This window comes from Erinaceus europaeus, chromosome 8 (assembly GCF_950295315.1).
Source record: "Erinaceus europaeus chromosome 8, mEriEur2.1, whole genome shotgun sequence".
Taxonomy (NCBI): domain Eukaryota; kingdom Metazoa; phylum Chordata; class Mammalia; order Eulipotyphla; family Erinaceidae; genus Erinaceus; species Erinaceus europaeus.
In genome coordinates, this window is record NC_080169.1 from 115186658 (window position 1) to 115207322 (window position 20665).

The 20665-nt window shown below is 44.7% G+C and overlaps 2 protein-coding genes across 5 annotated transcripts in view; one reads left to right on the forward strand and one right to left on the reverse strand.

Moving 5' to 3' along the window:
* LLCFC1 (LLLL and CFNLAS motif containing 1) lies at positions 1 to 3397 on the forward strand. Its single transcript, XM_007522350.2, has 2 exons — positions 1 to 177; positions 2848 to 3397. The coding sequence occupies exons 1-2, from the start codon at positions 36 to 38 to the stop codon at positions 3024 to 3026; spliced, it is 321 nt and encodes a 106-aa protein (XP_007522412.1). The 5' UTR covers positions 1 to 35; the 3' UTR covers positions 3027 to 3397.
* A 209-nt stretch (positions 3398 to 3606) lies between these two features.
* Positions 3607 to 20665, reverse strand: part of KEL (Kell metallo-endopeptidase (Kell blood group)) — a 34600-nt gene continuing 17541 nt past the window's right edge. The window contains exons 10-18 of one of the 4 annotated variants that reach the window (XM_007522307.3): positions 10384 to 10494; positions 8661 to 8759; positions 8014 to 8091; positions 7500 to 7600; positions 7226 to 7336; positions 7016 to 7083; positions 6650 to 6819; positions 5429 to 5524; positions 3607 to 3887 (exon numbers count right to left, since the gene is read on the reverse strand). In XM_007522307.3, coding sequence (XP_007522369.3) covers positions 3726 to 3887; positions 5429 to 5524; positions 6650 to 6819; positions 7016 to 7083; positions 7226 to 7336; positions 7500 to 7600; positions 8014 to 8091; positions 8661 to 8759; positions 10384 to 10494 — 996 coding nt within the window. In that variant the 3' untranslated portion in view covers positions 3607 to 3725. Of the gene's footprint in view, positions 3888 to 5428; positions 5525 to 6649; positions 6820 to 7011; positions 7084 to 7225; positions 7337 to 7499; positions 7601 to 8013; positions 8092 to 8660; positions 8760 to 10383; positions 10495 to 20665 lie in introns of all 4 variants that reach the window. The other 3 variants (XM_060196732.1, XM_060196734.1, XM_060196733.1) reach the window with 3 other exon arrangements.

Here is a 20665-nt window from a genome sequence, read left to right on the forward strand (position 1 = left end):
GTGGGGACAGTCCCAGGCAGTGGGTGGGCAGGCCCATGACTTCCCTGGGCACCCAGCTTTGCAGAGCAGTGCTCCTGGCTTCCATCCTGCTGCTGCTGTGGGCAAAGGGAGTGAGGCCTCAAAATGAAGACCAGGACTCTGAAGGGGAGGCTCAGAAAGACAACCTGCCCTCCATAGGTAGGTGGAGAAGGGGTGTGATGGCAGAGGTGAGGGGCCCTAATACTTTGGAGTCAAAGCCCCCCCCCCCCAATGACTACTCAGGTCAGAAAAAAATCTGACCTGAGTTTGGGGTGTTGACCCTAACCCTTTATTTGTTTGCTTTGTGTTTAATTGTTGCCACGGTTATCTCTGGTGCTTGATGCCAACACTACAAATCCACCACTCTCAAGTAGCCATTTTTTCCTTCTCTCTCTCCTTTTCATTTTTTTGCGTAGGACAAAGAGAAATTGAGAGAGGAGAGGGAGATAAAGAGGGAGAGAGACACCTGCAGATCTGCTTCACGGCTCATGAAGTGTACCCCCCCAGGTGGGGAGCAGTGTAAGACAGAGCAGCTAAAAGGGGGCATTCCCCAGATCCCTCCTGTAGGGTTCTAGTTTGATTCTTACATGGAAGAATAGCAAGAGAGCCAGTCATGTTTGAGAGATGAGAATTTATTGGGAGAAAGTAAGTTCTGAAAGAGAGAAGAAAGTACAAGCCGTGTAGGTATGTGGAACACACACACACACACACACACACACACACACACACACACACACACACACACACACCCACACCCCATGCCTTCTGATCTTCCCAGCTTGACAGTTCCTACAGAGGAAGGGTAGGACCCTGGGGAGCTGTGCTTGAACCTTTGTCTTCAGGTGTTCTCTGCTTTGCAGTCAAGTCAGGGAGGGAGGGATATGCAGACACATTGGGCTTCTAGCCCTGCCTCTAGGCCTTTCTCCAGGCTTCCTGCAAGGTGCAGGGAGTGAGGGGTGATGCTCTCTCTATGCTGCCCTCCAACAGCAGGAGCTTGGACCCTACTGTGTTTTAGTTTGTTTTGTTTTTCATTGCCACCAGGGTTATTGCTGGGGCTTGACTATCAATCCAGCCCTCCTAACAACTTTTTTATTCTTCTACTTTATTTGATTGGACAGAGAGAAATTGAGAGAGCTGGAGCTAGAGAGAAAAAGAGAGAGAGAGAGAGAGAGCTGCAGATCTGCTTCACAGCTCAAGTGTCTCCCAACTGTAGGTGCCCAAAACCTGCATCCAGCCCTGCTTTGTTGTTTGTCAAAGGGTCATGGAGAAGTTTCTAGAAAGAAGAGCATAGTCAGGGTCATATGTGGACAAGCTGAAATTACATGAGTCTTTCATGATCACAGGCTCATTTGTCTGAGAAGGAGGGGGGCTGTATTTGACTTCATCACTCTCAATGAGTGTGGACCCAGCCCATCACCCAGTGGATATAACATTTTGGGGGAGACAGTTTGAATTGGAAATGGGTTATATGTGCCCCCAAGTGGAGCAGTGTTTGAATGCACATCAGAAGAGACTCCAAACTAACTCTCAGACTCTGAGAAAATTCTGGTGCTTATCAGAGGGGACTGGGATGGGGAGGTTGGGGGGTAGAGAGAGGGGTGTCTTTGGTGTGATGGCACCAGACATTTGGTGGTGGGCATGGTGAGCATGCATGCACGTGTGTGTGTATGTGTGTGTGTGCGCACAAAATGACTTGCAGAATATTTACAACACTAATTCAATGTTAAATCAATACAAAAAAGTCAGGTATAAGTAAAGAGAAGAGGCCTCCAGATAGAATATCACCTCCCAAAACAAGGTCAAAGTTATGAGCACTTGGGCTGAATGCCCCAGATGATTAGATTTTTAGGAATATGACTTCACAGGCCCACAGGGTTTGTGTTAGTCACTGCACCCTCCACCAAAATTGTGTCCCATCTCCCATTATCCCCTCCCCCACAACCCCCATAGTTCTCACAGTCTTAGAGATAGTTTGGTCAAACCACTCCACCCCCTCTCACACTTTTTGTTTTTGAAAGTTCATGTTTAGCTTCAGACATGTGAGTAGATGCCCTTTGGGACCTTTAGTCTTTTACTTATTTCGCTTAGCACAATTACCTCCAGTTCCATCTACTTTATCCTAAAAGATTCAATATCATCTTTTTAAAAAAAAAAATATATTGTAAACATTTTATTTTAATGTGAGAGATACAGAAAGAGAGGGGAGAGAAGCCTTTCTGGGCTCTGGTTGAAAGTGGTGCTAGGGATTGAACCTGGGGACACTGGAGCCTCAGGCATGAGTCTTTTTGCATAACCATTAAGCTGTCATCATCACCCCAATATCATCTGTTTTACTGCAAATTAGTACACTATAGACGATGTAGTTATGACTTCTTGGGTCAATTATCTGCCATTGGTTGCTTAAGTTGTTTCTGTATTTTGGTTCTTGTGAATGGCTCAGCTATGAACACAAGTCCCTATGTCCTTTTGAATTAGTGTTTTCATGTCCTCTGGATAAATGCCTAAGACTCAGACTGCTGGATCAGAAGGCAATTCCATTTTCTTTGCTTCATGATTCTCCAAACTGTTTCCTATGGAGGCTGCACCACCCTGCATTCTCTCCAGTAGAAGAAGAGTTGCTTTTCCTCTACTTCCTCACCAGTACTTGACATTTCCTGTTTTGTTGACTTATGCCATTGTTTTTACTGATATGAGGTGGAATCTCAATGAGGTCTTAATTTGCATTTCCTTAATGATAAAAGCTGTGAAGTACTTTTTTCCTGTCTCTGAATACCTTAGAGGATGACTCTCTGCCCCATTCTCAGCACTGTCTGCTCTCCCCTGTTGCAGACCAGGATCAAGAACAGTTGGAAGAGCACTTCCTGGCCTCCTCGGTGGGTGAGATGTGGCAGGTGGTGGACATGGCCCAGCAGGAGGACCAAGAGATGTCCCAGGCCAGAGAGATCCATAATCACCTGTTTGACCTCGCCTTCTGCTTCAACCTGGCCAGCATCCTGGTTTTTTTATGAGAGACATGGAGGCCGAGGTGGTGGCCTGGTTCCTGGAGGAGGACTTAGATGTTTATCTTGGCTTCATGATTGCTTACTGATCCTCTTCTGGGAAGGCTCCAGGTCACTCTCCCCAGGGTGACACACACGTACCTCTACAGATCTGTGCTCTGGCCAGTGACCTTTCACCTCAAGATACAACAGCTGGGAGACCCCTCTGTGCCCATCCACTGCTCCCTGGCCTGCCTCAGCTCTGCATTCCATCCTCCAGAGCCAGGAATGCCAGACCCTTGCTATCCCTCTCTCGTGGAGCCTCTTCTTTCTGGACCCAGGGCTACAGCTTGGGAAGAGCAGGCAACCGCAAAGTAACAGCAATACAATTCTGGAAACAATGGGGACAGCTTTCTGTGGCTTAGCCAGAGCCCATTGTCTCTGGTCTTGGTTAATTACTCCACCTTTGACTGTCTGATCTTTACCCTCCCAGGGCCACCAACCCCTGACTCCTTCCTTTCCTGGGGTCCAGAGAACTCTGCTCAGAATCTTTTCTGATTTGGAGGCACAGGGGGGAGGAAGGGAAACATCTTTCAGTGAGAGGCACAAACCTGATTCCAACTTTATTTTCAGAATAGAAGGGAAAAGGGAAAAACATCTTGGTCCTTCCCTTCTCCCCAACATAGGTCATAGAGATGCTGAGGATGGCTCATTTCCAGAGTGGCCAAGCTACCAGAGTTGGCAGCGGTGCTGGGGGTTCATGAGGGTACCCTGTGGGCAGCCGAAATATTTGGCAAATTCTGGGAGGTTGCTGAGGGGGCCATGGACTCGGAGGCTGGGAGGGCTGTGGCTGTTCCGTGGATCCCGGATGGTAGACATCCTGCACAGCACCTGGAGGGGAGGATGAGCAGGCAGAAGTCCTCATGGAGTATGGAGGACAGCAGGGTGGACCCAGAGACAGCATACAAAGCAGGGACAGGGAGGGTGTGTGTCTGAGAGAGATGGAGACAGAGAGAGGGAGAGAGAAAGAGAGAGAGGGAGATGGAGAGAGACTTGTGCCAATGGTGGATCATTGCTCTAGCATCTGGCATATGTGGCTGGTTCTGAGCTGTGTGATCACACCATTTATAAGTGACTCAGAGAATGAGGGAGAACTCACTGAGGAACCTTTGAATATATAGAGAAATGGGAGTGAGGGGTACACCTGCTTAAGTGCCCATAGTGCTCTGTGCAAGGGTGGTGAGCAAGGATTCAGGTTAGAGCCCCTGGTCCCCACCTGCAGAGAGGATGTTTCATGAGCTGCGAATCAGGTCTGCAAGTGTCTATCTTTCTCTTTCCATTTCTACCTCCTCCTCCCCCTCTCAATTTCTCTCTGTCCTATGGAATCAAAAAACAAAATAAATAAAGGAAAACATGGCCACAGGAAGCTAGCACCAAATCTCAGCAGAAACCCTGGAGGCAAAAAAAAAAGGGGGGGGGAGGGAGGGAGAGAGAGAGAGAGAGAGAGAGAGAGAGGATATTCCAAATCCTTAAAGAGGGCGTACAATATAGCAATTAGAAGGGGGGAAGTAATATCAAGTGGGGACCACCCCCAGGTCTGAGGGCTCTGAGGAAGCATGTGATATATTATAGATGGTCTTTAAATACTCATTTTTAAAAATGAATATTTAAAATATATCTTACACACTTCTTAACTTTGGCTATGGTACCACTGGGGATTGAGCCTAGGACCTCAGAGCCTCAGGCATGAAAGTCCTTTTACATAACCATTATGCTGTCTCCCCAACCCTGAATACTTATTTAAATCTCCCTCTGCTCTCTCTCTCTCTCTCTCTCTGGTTATGTGGAAAAAAGGAGAAAGAAAACATTATGCTGGCACATGCAGTTCCAAAGACCAAACTTGAGACTTCATGCTTGAGAGGCCAATGTTTTATCACTGTCTTAACTCCCAGGTTTGTAGTTTCTTAAATATATTTATTTATTGGATATAGACAATAAGGACAAGAGAGATAGAGATAGAAATATGTATAGAGAGAGGGACCTACAGCACTGCTTCGCTGCTTGTGAAGCGTCCCCCCTGCAGGTGAGGACCAGGGCTTTTGAACCTGGGTCCTTGTACATGGTACTGTGTGTGCTTAACACAGTGCTTCACTGCCTGGCCCCCAAATACTCATTTTTATAAAAAGGCTCTATGTTACTAAGAAGAAAAATCCCAGAAGAAAGATATGGAATTCACTGCAGGGCAGGATGCTCTGACAGAAGAATTGATAAGAGTTTGAAGGGACAGCCCCAAGGGAAATGGTCCATGGCAGAGGGTGGGGGACTCTTAGGGGCAGGGACTTCCAGGGGGAGAGACTCAGTAAGCCTGAAGTGCAAGGTGTGTGAGGGTCCTGACATCCCATGTTGTAAGGGGGAAGGGTGAATCTTCTCACCTGGGCATAACTCAGGAAAAAGAGCTGTTGGGGGCTGAGGTCCAACTGGGGCAGCTTGGTCTCCCCTTTGTGCTCCAAGAGCTTCTTCCTGTAGGCCTGGATATAGGGTGGGGAGAAAGAGTCCTGAGGCATCACCTTAGGGGGTATCTGATACCCCCAACACACACACACACACACACACACACACACACACACACACACACACACATACACACTACTCAAAACTAGCTCCTAACCCTTTTCCCCAATTCTGCCCTTCCACTCTGGACAGAGACCAGAGCCCAGAGCAGACCTTGCCAGAGGGTCTCTGGGTTTCCTGGAAGAGAAGGATCTATGGGGGAGAAAAAGAGGGGAATCCAAGTTGCCTTGTATTCAGTGAAAAGAAGCAAGACACTTTGCCACTAGGTACTTCTGAGGAGTGATGGAAGGAAAACTAAGGGGCAGTGTTCCTGAAAGTTAGAAAGGGGTCGTGAACCTCACCTCTCCAGAGCTTCACTCTACTAGGGAAAGACAGAGTCGGGCTGGGGGTATGGATGGACTGCCAATGCCCATGTCCAGCAGAGAAGCAATTACAGAAGCCAGACCTCCCACCTTTTGCATCCCATGGTCTGGGAGGTGGTGCAGTAGATAAAAGTATTAGATTCTCAAGCATGAGGTCCTGAGTTCAATCCCTGGCAGCATATGTACTAGAGTGATATCTGGTTCTTTCTCTCTCTATCTTCATGACTAAATAAATAAAATCTTAAAAAAAAAAAAAAAAAGAATTTTGGTCCATACTCCCAGAGGGGGAGAAATGTTAGATGAACAGAGGGCTTTGAATTCTGATTCTAACAGAACCTGGAAAGAAGAAAAAAAAAAAAAGACACCTGGAAGTAGGATGTGTGACTTAGAAAGGAAAAGAAGGCAGGACCGTAGGGGGAAAAATGAGTGTGTGTGTGTGTATGTGTATATGTGTGTGTATTTACATATATGTGTATATATGTATGTGTATGTATATATACATATATGTGTATATATATATACACAGAGAGAGGGAGCTTAGAAATAATAGTCACCCCATATTTGTGACCTTGGAAGAACTACTGCAGTTTCCGATGGAGGGAACGGGGACATAGAATTACACCCTTGTTACCATAATTTTGTAAATCACTATTAAATCACTAATACAAAATAAAAATAAATAAAATGGGGGGCGGGTCCCAAGGCTGGGTTGGGAGTTACCTGCTGCGCAATGGCTACGCCTCCCATGTCTGCAGCATCTTCTAGGACTGTGAGTGTGGCATTGAAGCGGGTTCCCTTGGGCAATGGAAAGGCGGCATAGAGACGTCCCAGGCACAGCAGCGCCTCCTCTAGGCCAAGAGAGTAACAGGCGGGGCAAGCCCCAGGAAGCACTGTTGGACAGACAGGGTTGATGCAAGGGTTCAGGGGTTAGGACCGAAGCACAGCGAGCATCCAGGGCTGTCCCATCTGGAGGCCTCGAGTAACTTCCCTGCCCTGTCCCATTCCACCTCCTCCGCCTCCAGGTCTCCTTGGGGGTCTTCATTCTGTCCCCAACGTCCCCACAACCCATGGCCCACCGTTACCCACAGAGCTGGTGAAAGGCGTGCAACAGCTCATGTGCCATAATGCTGCCCGCAGCTCCAAAGTTCACAGCTCTAGGGAGACAAATGTTTACCTCACCCGGCATCCCTCTGTCAGGACCCATCCATCGTCCACCTGCCTCCTTGTTCTTGGGGAGCTCTTTGCCTCCCATACTCACCCTCCCCCAAACCTCCAGTTCCACAGCCCAGTCCTTACCTGGGGTAGCTGAGGTGAAAGAATGGAGGCTGGAGGAGTCCAGCTGGGAAGACCACCACATTTTCCAAAATTGAATAGTAAGCATTGGCCTCCCAGGGGGACACCTGCCATCTGGGGTAGGGGGGAATAGCACAGATGGACACCCCCTCTATTGTCCTTGGCTCCCACCCCCAGGCATAGGTGGTGACTCCCACTTCCTTGAACCCCAGCTTTCCTTCCTGCCCCTCTTGAATGGAACTCTCTGGCCTGCACCATGTCTCCTGGTCTCTTGTACCTGTGGTGGGTGGAAGGCTGCACATAGTTCCGGATTGTTTTAGCTCGGAGGGAGCGGATGCAGCTCAGGGCAGACTGCAGGAAGCTGGGTCCTAGCTGTATCTGGGGGAGGCAGGAGGTGACTCAGAGACACAGAGACACACAGAGACAAAGCCAGAAGTGAGGTGGGAGGTGGTTTAACACACAGCCACCCAGTGGAGAGGTGCACAGTGTTAGCCCCACACATGGCCTGGATTAGCACACCTGAGTGCAGGGACAAATGCTCTCAGACAAGTCACAAGAACACACGTGAATGGCACACACACACACACACACACACACACACACACACACACACCTCCTGCAAGACCCACAGGACTAGTATTTTCCCAGAAAGCCCAGCCAGCAATAGGGCAGGAGAAGTCCACAGCTCTGGGTGGAGAGACTGAGAGAATTGAATCATCCTGCCCCTTGAGTGTGCCACAGCAGGAGGTGACATAAAGGACTACAAAGGGAGAGTAAGAGAAGGGACCCACATCCTCATATTCCTGTCTGACCAATTCTGGCTTCAGGACCCATTCTGGGGCCCCCATCTTCACCTGCAGTTGGGAGACCTGAAAGAGAAACACAAGAAGTAGCAGCAACCTAGTTAACCCTAGTTGGCATGAGAGACCTTCTACTCACTCACTGTCCTTGGTCCAACCTCTTATTCATTTTTTATTTCTTTAGTTCTGTGAATGAATCAGGGCTTTGTTCATACATGCTTGATGCCACTGGTGACTGATTTCCCTGGCCTTTTTTATAGTTTTCAATCTTTATTTACAATTGTATTTACTGAATAGAAACAGAACTGGAGAGAGAAGAGGAAGACACCTACATCACTGCTTCATCACTTATGAAGTTTCTTCCCCCACCACACACACACTGCAGGTGAGGATTAGGAGCTTGAGATGAAAGACACAACTCCCCCTGGTACTGTCCTTGCTGCTCCCTGTGGTGCTGGAGATCAATCTCAGGACCTTAAGCACAGCAAGGTGTGAGCTCTACCTACTGTGCTGTCTCCCGTCCCCCATCCCATTCTCTTGTGCCTCTGCCAGGATTGCCACTGTGACCATTTGATTCAGGATTCAATTCCACCCCCCAGACATTTGCATAAATTCTCCTTCTCCCAGCCTGGCATTACCCTGTCCTGGGCCTCTTTCCGGGTCTCCTCATCCATCCAGGAAAGCCTTCTGACGTGAGTGATGAGGGCATCCTTGATGGCTGTGAATAACTCCATGGCCTGGGGTGGGAGAAAAGGCCAGAGAAACAGAGCCAGGATTAGATTCAGGCTTGGGTCCTGTCTCTAAGAAGCGAGACTTGATCAGACAGAGAGAAGATCTCAAAAAAAATAACAAGGAAAGTTATAGTTAGGTGGCTCCACCCACCCCCAGAGTACAGGCCTATGGAGAGAGAAAGGTGCTGTAGTCAAGCAAATATGACATAGCATGAGACTTATATGCTGAGGTCCCAAGTTGTCCTCTGCATCATCAGATGCCAGAGATAAACAGTTCTCTGGTCTCATTCATAAAAATTAATCTTAAAAAAGAGAATGAATGAAAAGAAGGAGGGGGAGAAGAAGGAGGAGGAGGAGGAAAAAACAAGAAAAACAAGGAGTGAATGAAGGAAGGAAAGAAGGAAGGAAGGAAGGAAGGAAGGAAGGAAGGAAGGAAGGAAGGAAGGAAGGCCCATCATGGAATGTGAGAACTGTTTATCCTTGAATGTCCATAGAGATAAATATCCCTTCCCATGTGGATATCAAAGACATATGACAGAGGGGAAATTGTCCTCTTTTGCACAGGCAAGTTATTCATAAGGAGAGAGAGAGAGAGAGAAAAGAGAGAGATAGAGACATACCATTCCTTTCTCTGCTCTCCAAAACCTACCGCCCCTCCATCTTTCTTAGGAACTATCTGTTCTTTCTCCTTCCTACTGGGCTTCTCAGTGTATCCCATTCAACTGAAGTCTTCCCAGTTTTTACTGCTTGTCCAGTCACCTCATCTTTGGTCTTTCTTGAAGGAGGAATATGGTTGGGAAACTCAGAAGCCTGAGTTCAAAGCTTGACTTTGCTGTGTGGTGGCTGTGGACCTTGGGTGTGAACTTGACCTCCCTGCTTCTCAGATCAAATGATTAGAGCCATTAAAAAACGGTCATGAAAAGTGCCTACGGGCGTACCAGGGGACATGTAGTCATTCAGAAATTGTTCAACAGTTATTTATTTGCATCTCAAGATTCTATCATTCCTTTCTCATGTTGCTTCATGTGCTGTTAAAAAAAAAAAAAGTAGAAAACTAGGGAGTAACCTTAGCGGTCATGGAGTTCAGGTTTCTCATTTTATGGTTGAAGAAACACAAGACTAGAAAAGTTGAGTGACTTGTAAAGGCTAGTGCATGTCCTGTGTATTTTGTGTTCCATAGCTGAACTGTGCAGGTTGAGGGACCTGCCCTACCCTTTGAGTTATTTCTCATAGAGAGCTCCCTGCCTCCCCTCCTCACTCTGTCTCACTGTATCTCTCCTTTTCCCCTGCTTCTCTTTGTCTCTTATCCTTTCTCTGTCTCATTCTGTCTCTCTGGATCTTTTTGCTGTCTTTTTTTCCTTATCTTTCTTTCTACCTATATATTTCTCTGTCTCTTTCTCTGCATCCATCTCTGTCTCTATTTTTCTCTGTCTCTCTATTTTAACTGTTTATTTTAACAGTCTCTCTGTGACTGTCTGATTTCCATACACACACACACACACACACACACACACACACACACACACACACACACACACACACACCTGTGAGAAGTGCAAAGTTGGTAGAACCAGGAGAAACAGTATTGGGTGGGAGAGAGGACAGTGACCTACAGAAAGCCCTCACATACAGAACTTTGGGTTCCAGGACTGAAGGCCTCATGGATGAACAAGGCTGCCAAGGTAGACTTGAAGAAGGTTTCTGTCTTCTCCAAGCACTCCATCCACCGAGGTCGGGAGGGCTGTGAAGACAAAGCTAGAGTGAATGTCTCCCTCAGTCTCCTTTCCAAACTCAGCTTCTCCAGACCATCAAATCCAGAGTCTTAACACCTCCTTCTGGTCTTTAGATTTGGTCTCAGTGTGTTATCCCTTTGGATAATGTGCATTGATTTGCTCATGCTGTTTGGAGGTAGTGAGTAGTCTATTTTCTCTCCCAGGATTCACCTCCTGAACCTGAATCTGACAAGTCAGCCATATGAACTATATAGTGAATTTGGAAGGAAGTATTCTGGAATGCCTCCTTCTGGACAACCCAGAGGGCGCTCTCTCTCTCTCTCTCTCTCTCTCTCTCTCTCTCTCTATATATATATATATATATATATATATAGAGAGAGAGAGAGAGAGAGAGATGGAATTAACAAATACAACTTCTTGGGAGTTGGATGGTAGCGCAGCAGGTTAAATGCATGTGGCACAAAGCTCAAGGACCAGCATAAGGATCTCAGTTTGAGCCCCCGGCTCCCCACATGCAGGGAAGTTGCTTCACAAGCAGTGAAGCAGGTCTGCAGGTGTCTATCTTTCTCTCTCCCTCTCTGTCTTCCCCTCCTCTCTCCATTTCTCTCTGTCCTATCCAACAATGACATCAACAACAACAATAATAATAATAACTATAACAATAAAACTACAAGGGCAACAAAAGGGATGTAAATAAATAGATATTTTTTAAAATACAACTTCTATCTGAGCAAGTATGTGACACACCTGTCCCCACCAACATCCCACACACATGCTGCTCTGGATGCCAGGATGAATCTTACCCTCCCACGCAGCTTTGCCTGCAGTGGAACTAAGAGAAGATAATTCCTTCCTCCCTTCTAATGGTCAAATGGTTTTCATGGATCATACTGTAGGTATTGGCTATAAATACAAAAATTATCAGTCACATTTCTCCTTCCTTTCTTTCATAATCTTCTCCTCCCCCCCCCCCTTCTTCTTTTTCATTTACCAGAGCACTACTCAGTTCTGGCTTATGGTGGGACAGGGGATTGAACCTAGGACTTCGGAGTCAGGAATGAATAAGAGTCTCTTTGCATAACCATTATGATATCTACTCCCTTTCAGTGAAATTTCTAATGCCAAATTGTTTATTAGAAGAGGACAAGAAATAAAGGCTGAAATTATGAATTTAAAGAACTAAGGAACGTTTGACCTAGTTAGGGGAGAGGAAATGGGATGAGAGTATGATACTTACTATGCACCTACTGTGAAGAGATGATCAGACAAAAACTCAGGAAGACTTATGACTACATAAAGAGGCTGTGGATGGGGCCAGGTGAGGGAACATCTGGCGGAGCACACATGTTACCATACACAAAGACCCAGGTTCAAGTCCCCAGTCTGTACCTGCAGGGGAAAAGCTTCATGAAAGGTGGAGCAGTTCTCTCTCTCTCTCTCTCTCCCTTTCCCTTCTAAATTTCTGTCTTACCAAATTAATTAATTTAAAAAAAATGGAAGAGGCCATGGAATGTAGATTCCATGAAAATACTTTCCTATCTTTAAAACGGATGACATGTTTCTATTTTGATAAAATGGATGAAACATGAGATGCCTATACTAAATGAAGTAAGCCTGAAACTGAATGAAAACTACCAGATGCTTTTTCTAGTATATGGAATATAAGTAACTGACCCCAAACAAACAAAATTAACTCAGATTCCAGGAAGACTATGGTGATTGTCCAAGGGAAAAGGAAAAGGGAGATAGTGAGAGGACAGTGATAGTGAGAGGAACTTTGGTGGTGGTTATGTTGCATGGGCTATGCATATAGAGGTATGAAACCACACATTACTACTACTACCACTACCACTACCACTACTACTACTACTAATAATAATAATTAATGCTGACTAAACCTAATTCTATGACTATCTTCACTCTACTGAAGACTGAAAATTGACAAAAAAATGCCTTTTCTTTCTGTTTCTCATAGTTAAACTGTAAACTTCCTAAATAATAATAATAATTTTAAAATGTGCCTTAAGAGGGTCCTGGTATTTGAGGTGTTTTCTCACAATAGGAAGAAAATGAGAGAAAGAGAGAGAGAGAGAGAGAGAGAGAGAGAGAGGAGATGGGGTTTGAAGATGGAATTGGATGATTTTGAAGAGCTGATCTGTTGACCAACAACTGATCTCAGGTCTAACATCTCAGGGACCCGGGGTCAGGAAGGGAAGAGCTGTTCGCAGGGAGCTCTGAGCAGGGATTCAGTAAAAACCAGCTAGCATGCTAATCCAAGGCCAGTGGGAAGAAGTCACAAGACTTCATTCCTGTAACTTATTTACTTCCACAGATCTCCTCAAAGGGCAGGGCTTAGGCTACACTGCAGACTCTGGCCAGCCCCTGCAATAGGAGAGATAGTCTGTGGAACTTCCCTGGAAAAGGCAGGATAGTAGTCATGGAAGACTTCCCAGTGCTGGCTTATTAGGACACTCGTCATTGTGCCTCAGGCCTTGATAACCCACATCTGCCTGTGACTGTTCTCCCTTTAGGCGTCTGCTGGACACCCAGACTTTCTACAATATGTGAGCTAGCATCTCTGAAACAGCAACCTGCAGAACAAGCATGGATTTGAAGGTCTGAGAGCAATGACTCAGCCGTGTGCAGGCCCTGCTGGGTACCTGGAGTATTTGTTCATGGGCATCCCAGTCTTCATTCAGACTGCTGGGGTTAATGGAGTATAGGGGTCACACCCAGGGCTGTGACCAATAGCATCAACCTTGAACTTGATGCCGTGGCTCTGCTTGTCTTTCCGTCACCTCCTATGGTGAGTTGTTTTCTGATCCCTTTCTCTGACAGCCATTTCCCCAATAGCATTTAGCAACTCTGTGACTGGCTTCATGGCCAAAATCAAGGCAAGACCTGGCTATTGGAAAGTGTGGATGTCCCCACAGCCTATCTGTTACTCAACCCAGTGCTAGTCTTCCATTCCTTGGGTCAAGGTTGTGTTCCAAAGAGCAGGAAATTAACTCTTCTGCTTACTTATTTGTTTATATATTTGCTTATTTATGTTTGCTACTAGGGTTATCACTGGGGTTCAGTGCCTATAGGACAGCACCTTTTCTTTCTCTCTTTCTTCCTTCTTTTCTCCCATTCTTCCTTACTTGATCTTGTCTTTTTATGATAGAGAGAAGTAAAGAGAGACATGAACAAAGGTGAGAGAAAGGGAGAGACCTGCAGCACTACTCCACAACTTGTGAAGCTTGCAAGTAGGGCTCAAGGACTTGAACCAAGGCCCTCACAGTTGTAGTCTGTGTACTCTACCAGGTATGCCATCACCCAGCCCCAGCCCCAGGAAATGAATTTTCCCCCCCTCCAGTGTTTTCTCTTGGGGCTTAGTGCCTGCACTACTCATCCACTGCTTCTGGCAGCCATTCCTTTTTTTTTTTTTTTTTTCATTTTATTGGATAGGACAGAGAGAAATTGAGAGAGGAGGGGAAGATAGAAAGGGGAAGAGACAGATAAACACCTGCTTTACCACTTGTGAAGCATCCCTCTCTCCACATGTGGGGAGTGGAGACTTGAACACAGATCCTTTTGGGGATCCTTGTGCATAGTATTATGTGTACTTAATAGGGTGCACCACCACCCAGCCCCTCCCCACTTTAAAAATGTATAAATAGGGATAGCAAGATAGCTCATTTTTGTGTTGTCTTGCTTGTAACCTGGGTTTGAACCCAGTTCCACCACACCAGGAAAAGCTTCAGTGTTTGTATTATCTTTTCCTATCTCTTGAAAAAAAAGTTTATAAATAAATCATAAATCTAAGCCTTGGGACTCAGAGATAAAATCTCTACCAGAATACCAAAGATATTATCTTTCAAATAATTAATATTTCTAATGCAAGAAAATGAGACTCAGATTCATATTTAGGATGTGGATAGTAAAGCTGCTAATGCAATCTTAAACTACAAATGAAAACATTTGAGGTGTGATAAAAATCTGGGGGAGGAATTCCAGGAGTCTGGAGAATGGAAGGAAAAACTCCAGCTGTCAGTAGGGGAGGAAATAGATTTTAGAGCTTATAGGCCTGTCAGGAACCCTTCATGATAATTTCTTTAAAAATCAATTCTAGAAGAAATCATTAAACTGATCATTTTGGAATACTTCAGGGGTGGGGAGGATGTAGTCACAAAAGGGGATTCACTGGAAAAGGAACAACAGCAATTGATCCCTGGAAGAGTAGTGATAAGACCAGAAACACCTTTTCAGGTGGGAGTTCTACACTCAAGGAAATCTTATAGACCAAGATTGACTAAAACTGAGAGAAGCAGACCAACATCCGAACCATGAGACAAAAGTGCCTAGTCCAAGCTGAGTTGCTTCTCTTAACTCCAATCTGTTCTCCTAGGAAAAAAAATAGCTCAAAGGTGTCCAAACATCATATTAATAAAATAGTAATGACAATAATACTGACTACTTGTGTATCATTTCCCTTGTTCATTAAGTTTTATGAAGTCCTAAATGCCAATGTAATACAATGACAGGCCAGGGGCACCATCAATAAGCACCCCACCACTCCCTGTGAATAGAGAGGTCAGCATTTGATAAGTGTGTTATCAGATACAATCCTAGACTTCAGGCATACCAGCTACAGAATGAAACGAATGCCCATTTCCTTCCACATAACCCCTCACAGAATCATTTGGGAAGTGGGGTGAAATAGCACATTGAGCGCTTGGAGATGGCTCATCTGGTAGGGCATAAACCTTAACATGCAGGAGGTCCTGGGGTCAAGCCCCTGCAATGCATGGGAGCACCATGCACAGTATTTGGGGAGCTCTTTGGATGACTGAGTGGTGCTGTGGTATCTTTCTTCTCTTTCTCTGTCTGTCCCTCTTCTCTATCTGTGTATCCCTATCTCTGTCTCCCCTAAAAAAATTAAAGAATGGAAAGCTGGCCCTACTAGTTTTTGCCTGAGCTTGACACAAGGAGATGGTGTCATAGTTGGAAAAAGGACTAGAAAGCTGAATCAGGGAAGAGAGTATCCCCTAAATATGGGAGAAGTATACGAATATTACTAACTGTAAACCCCATAGATTTGATCTGGGGCCCATAGTCAACACCGGAGCCTATGAAACCTCTGCATCCCTGTAAGTCTGAGCTCACCTTCTGTGGTCATGGCTAGGAACATTCCAGGCTGCACTAATTTCAGGACTCATCACCCTTGGGTGATAGAGTATGTTGTCCAATATGCCTTCAAGGAATGGAACACTCCCCACCCTTGTTGATCCACAGTGAGGGCAAGGTCCTTTAGGAGCCCACAAAGGGGTCCATTATGTTGTTCCTGATGGAGATGAAAGAATGACAGTGGTGAGAGGGATCTGTTAGAGGTCTAGGCCCCTCATGTCTGTGTGTAAGCCCAGGATTACCTGACTAGGTACCCAGGTGATAGGGTGGCCTGGCAGTGACTAAAGAGTCATCATTAAAGTATGCCAATGTCTTGCCCTTATTCAGCTTTTGTAGTCCTTATTTTGTCTGACAAGATTAGCTTTGGAGTGATTGAGGGCCATGCAACAGGAGGTAGGTGAGGAGAGTATCTATGTCTAAGTAGAAACTATTTCATTAGGTACTTTATGGTATTCTTAGGTCTCTCTGATTGAATGCTACATTTATTGACTCACTGCAAATGTTTGTGCACTTTTGCTTTAAGGTATATGTTTTCCCCCAGCTTATGGATACATGTACACATGCCCTGTCTCTTCCAATCCGTGAACATGGGATATCTTTCCATTTCTTTGTATCATTTTATATTTATTTGAATAGTGACTTGTAGTTTTCAGTATACAGCCCTAACTAGTAGGGTCGTGGGTCCCTTGGAATATACCTAAAATAGACGTACCAGCTTTTTCCAAAACGGAGACCCCAAATCTTCATCGGCAATATTTTTGTAGTTAGGTTCATGATTAGTCAACAACCTGTTCTACTTTATATCTTAACACTTTTGTAGCCACCAGGCAACAGATGCTATCATGATGCCAACTTGACTTCCCTGGGCAGACAACCCCACCAGTGTGTCCTGGAACCCCCCTCCCCAGACCCCTACCCCACTCGGGAAAGAGAGAGACAGGCTGGGAGTATGGATCAACTTGTCAACACCCATGTTCAGCAGGGAAGCAATTACAGAAGCCAGACCTTCCACCTTCTGCATCCCATAATGATCCTGGGTCCATATTCCCAGAGGGATAAAGAATAGGAAAGCTATCAGGGAAGGGGATGGGATATGAACTTCTGGTGGTGGGAATTGTGTGGAATTATACCCCTCTCATCCTAGGGTCTTGTCAATATTTCAGTTTTATAAATAAAAAATTAAAAAAAGAATAGATGCTGGGTTTGGTTGAGTAGGCACAGGACCCAGAATACATCCTTCAATGACACATGAAAGAAACAATTCTGTATACCTAGTGTCCTATAGGTCTTGTGTTCAACCCCTGACACTACCATAAGTGATGCTTTTGTGATCTCTTTATTTTTTTTCTTTAGGGTTGTCGCTTGTGCTTGGTGCCTACACTATGAATCTACTGCTTTTTAGGCCATTTTTTCTTCATTTCTTTCTTTCTTTCTTTCTTTCTTTCTTTTTATTTATTCTGGAAAGTGCAAAAGAAGTTGGGAGGGGAGGTGAAGATAGAAAAGGAGAGAGAATGACAGACACTTGCATCACCGCTTGTGAAGTGATACCCCCTGCAGGTGGAGAGCTGGGGGCTCAAACCAGGATCCTTGTGCGGGTCCTTGCTCTATGTACTATGTACTATGTACTTGCTCTATGTACTATGTATTATGTATCCTTGTGTGGGTCCTTGCTCTATGTACTGTGCCCTTAACCCAGTGTACAACCTTAACCCAGCCCCCTCCCCTATGTCTTTATCCTATAATAAATAAATAAATTTTCTTCTAAAGAGCAAACTTTTTTTTAACTGAAGTAAATGCACTGAAAGTACTCTGTATATTCTAAAGAGCAGCCCACTCAGTTGGCACCATCTTGAATTTAGGAAGGCACAGTTCATATCTTAGATTAAGTCCTTGTGAATGAGATGGAACAGTCTCTGTTGATCACTTAATCTGTGCTCCACTGACAGAACCAGCATAAACCAGCACTGATTATAATGACACAAATTTAGTGTGACCTCCTGGGACACAATCCCCACCTTTCCTTCTCCTATTTTAATTCTTCGTTCATTAGCACTTTACTCACTACATTTATTTTGTCTTTATCTCTCTACTAGACAATAGGCACCTGAGAGCAAGGATTGTTGTCTATTTTGTTCACTGCTGTATCACAAGTGCTAAGTGTCAGTTACAGAATACAGGTGCTTAATAAATTATTATGAGGGTGATTATAAATGAATGAGTATTCTGCACACGAAGGGATGTATCTACAGCTGGGCCCTCACATCTGACTTGTCATCTTTCCAGGATATTGAGAGAAATATAAAATGAGAGGAAGATTCATTAAAGAAAAGAATAAATGATTCAGAATAGAAAAGAACAGACAATAGGGAGTCAGTTGGTAGTGCGGTAGGTTAAGTGCAGGAGGCACAAAGCGCAAGGACTGGCATAAGGATGCTGGTTTGAACCCCCGGCTCCACACCTGCAGGGGAGTTGCTTCACAAACAGTGAAGCAGGTCTGCAGGTGTCTATCTTTCTCTCCCCCTCTCTGTCTTCCCCTCCTCTCTCCATTTCTGTCTGTCCTATCCAACAAGGATGACATCAATAACAACAGCAATAATAGCTACAACAATAAAAAAAAAGAATAGACAATATCCCAGATGACTGAAACAAATGTTGAAATTACATACATGAACTGTAATATTAGACATATATATATAACATTTAATGGGCGAGAATGTGAGGTTCTGCTTTTCTTTCCCCAAATTCAACTTAGCAAGTTTCTTCAGAGCAGAGACTGAAACAACCATTCCCCTTCCCTCTCTCCTTCCTTCCTCCCTCTCTTTTGCTTCTTTCCTTCTTTCATTAGTTCATTTTCCTTTCTTCCTTCTTTCCTTCATTCATTCTCCCTTATTTTTAGGGGTGATATTAATACCGTTCTTGCCACGAAAGGTCTGTGTCCCCACACCCACCCCCTTTTGGGAAACTAAACATCTACCCTCTCTCCCCACCCAGAGTTTTTTACTTTGGTGAGATACTCCAAACTCATCCAAATTCTACTTTGTTTTCCACTGTCTATTCTTCTTTCTCAGTTTCTGTCTGTGAGTGGGATCATCCCATACATGTCTTTCTCTTTCTGATTTACCTCACGTAACATGATTCCTTCTAGCTTCCTTCATACTTTCTTCCCTTCATCTTTTTTTTTTTTTTTGCCTCTGCACTGGAGGCCATTTTTTCCCATTTTTGTTGCCCTTGTTATCTTTATTGTTATTATTGTTATTGTTGCCATTGTTGTTGGATAGGACAGAGAGAAATCAAGAGAAGGGGAAGACAGACCTGCAGACCTGCTTCACCTCTTGTGAAGTGCTCCCACCACAGGTGGGGAGTGGGGGCTCCAACCCTGATCCTTGAGCTGGTCCTTGCACTTTGCGCTATGTGCACTTAACCCACTGCACTACTGCCTACCTCCCCCTTATCTTATAAAGATTTATTTCATTCATTTAATGTGACACAGAAATAAACTCACATGAGAGAGAGAGAGAGAGAGAGAGAGAGAGAAAACATCACTCTACCACACGTGTTGGTAGGATTGGAACAGGGGCCTTGGGTATATATGTCCTTTGCTCTATCAATCGAATTATTTCTACAGCTGCTTAACAGCCATTTTCATTGACAACACATTCAAAATTAATCTACAAAATATGTTTCTACACTGAGACCTGGCAAACTTTCTGAATAAGAACAATACGGTCTAGGCTTCATTGAGAAGAATATGAAGAAAAATGTACAGTTAGTAACCATTAGGTGGGGTCATTGTTTTTGATCAAATCAAGGTCAAAACTTTAGTGGTGTTTTCGACACCATACACTCTCTCACACCACACATCCACCACAAAATCCTATTGTTAATCTTCAAAATACATTTTTTTCTAAATCATGGGATAAATCAGTCTTTTAATTTCATAACTGGACACTCATGTTGGCACTATTTCACCAATCCCAGGCAGATTTTTCATTCAGAGAGAAAGAGAGAGAGAGAGAGAGAGAGAGAGGGAGAGAGAGAGAGAGAGAGAGAGAGAGAGAGAGAGAGAGAGAGATCACAGTACTGGAGCTTCCCCCAGTGATATAACAATTCCCATGTGGTGCTAGGGTGCAAACTTTCACACCCAAGTCATACACATGAGAAGGCTCATTCCCTTTCTAGTGAGTTATCTCTCTGCCTCCCTACCCCTGCCAATCCTTCTACAGGTCCCATGTGTGCAGAGAAAGTCTGGAGTATTACACTGGTACACCAGACTCTATGTATTCCCCCCTTTTTCATCTGACTTCCTTTCTGCAGTTTTACTATTTCCTCTCTGTCCCAGCTGCATAGAAGTCCTTGCTGATGCTCAGGTACTCAGGGCATCCTCAGAGCCCTCTTTGCCAGTCTCATGGTCCCTTCTCAGCAGAACCACCAGGATAATGCTTCCCAATGGATCAAGTTTCAAACCACCTATTCCATGACTTGTTTCAATGAAATGACATCCTATTTTTTTTTTGTTTGTTTTTATCTAGGAAACCCTCTTCTATCTCTAGATGCTGTTCCCACCATATCTTCTGCACAGAGATCCCATTGGTCATGAATGAAACCCTTCTTGACCTCACCCTCGTGGGGATTCCAAGAGTCTGTTGTCTACATCTGTGTTTTCTTGGAACACAGCTACACCCATTCATGTATGTAGTATACAGCTGCCTTCATGCTACAGGGGAAGAGTGGAGTCATTGCAACATGGAGCATATTTACTGTCTTGACATTTATAGAAAGAATTTGCCAACCATTTTCTGTACCACCTACTTATGTCTCAATACAGTATAATACCTGATTTAAACACATGATTGCATGAGCCAGACAGATTGGTTTGGGGTCTGTTTCTTTACTTTTGATGTGTGGTCTTGGGTAATTTACTTATGCTTCCTGAAAACCTCAGACTGGTGTTTAGAGGGTTTACTCAATTATTTACACTTTGTTCCTGCAGTACCTGACATGCAGAAATTA

What these genes read in the sequence shown, in the direction of transcription:
- LLCFC1 (XM_007522350.2), top strand. Translation starts at nt 36, where the DNA reads ATGACTTCCCTGGGCACCCAGCTTTGCAGAGCAGTGCTCCTGGCTTCC. An exon ending in AGACAACCTGCCCTCCATAG is followed by an intron (nt 178 to 2,847) that starts GTAGGTGGAGAA and finishes CCCCTGTTGCAG; the next exon opens with ACCAGGATCAAGAACAGTTG.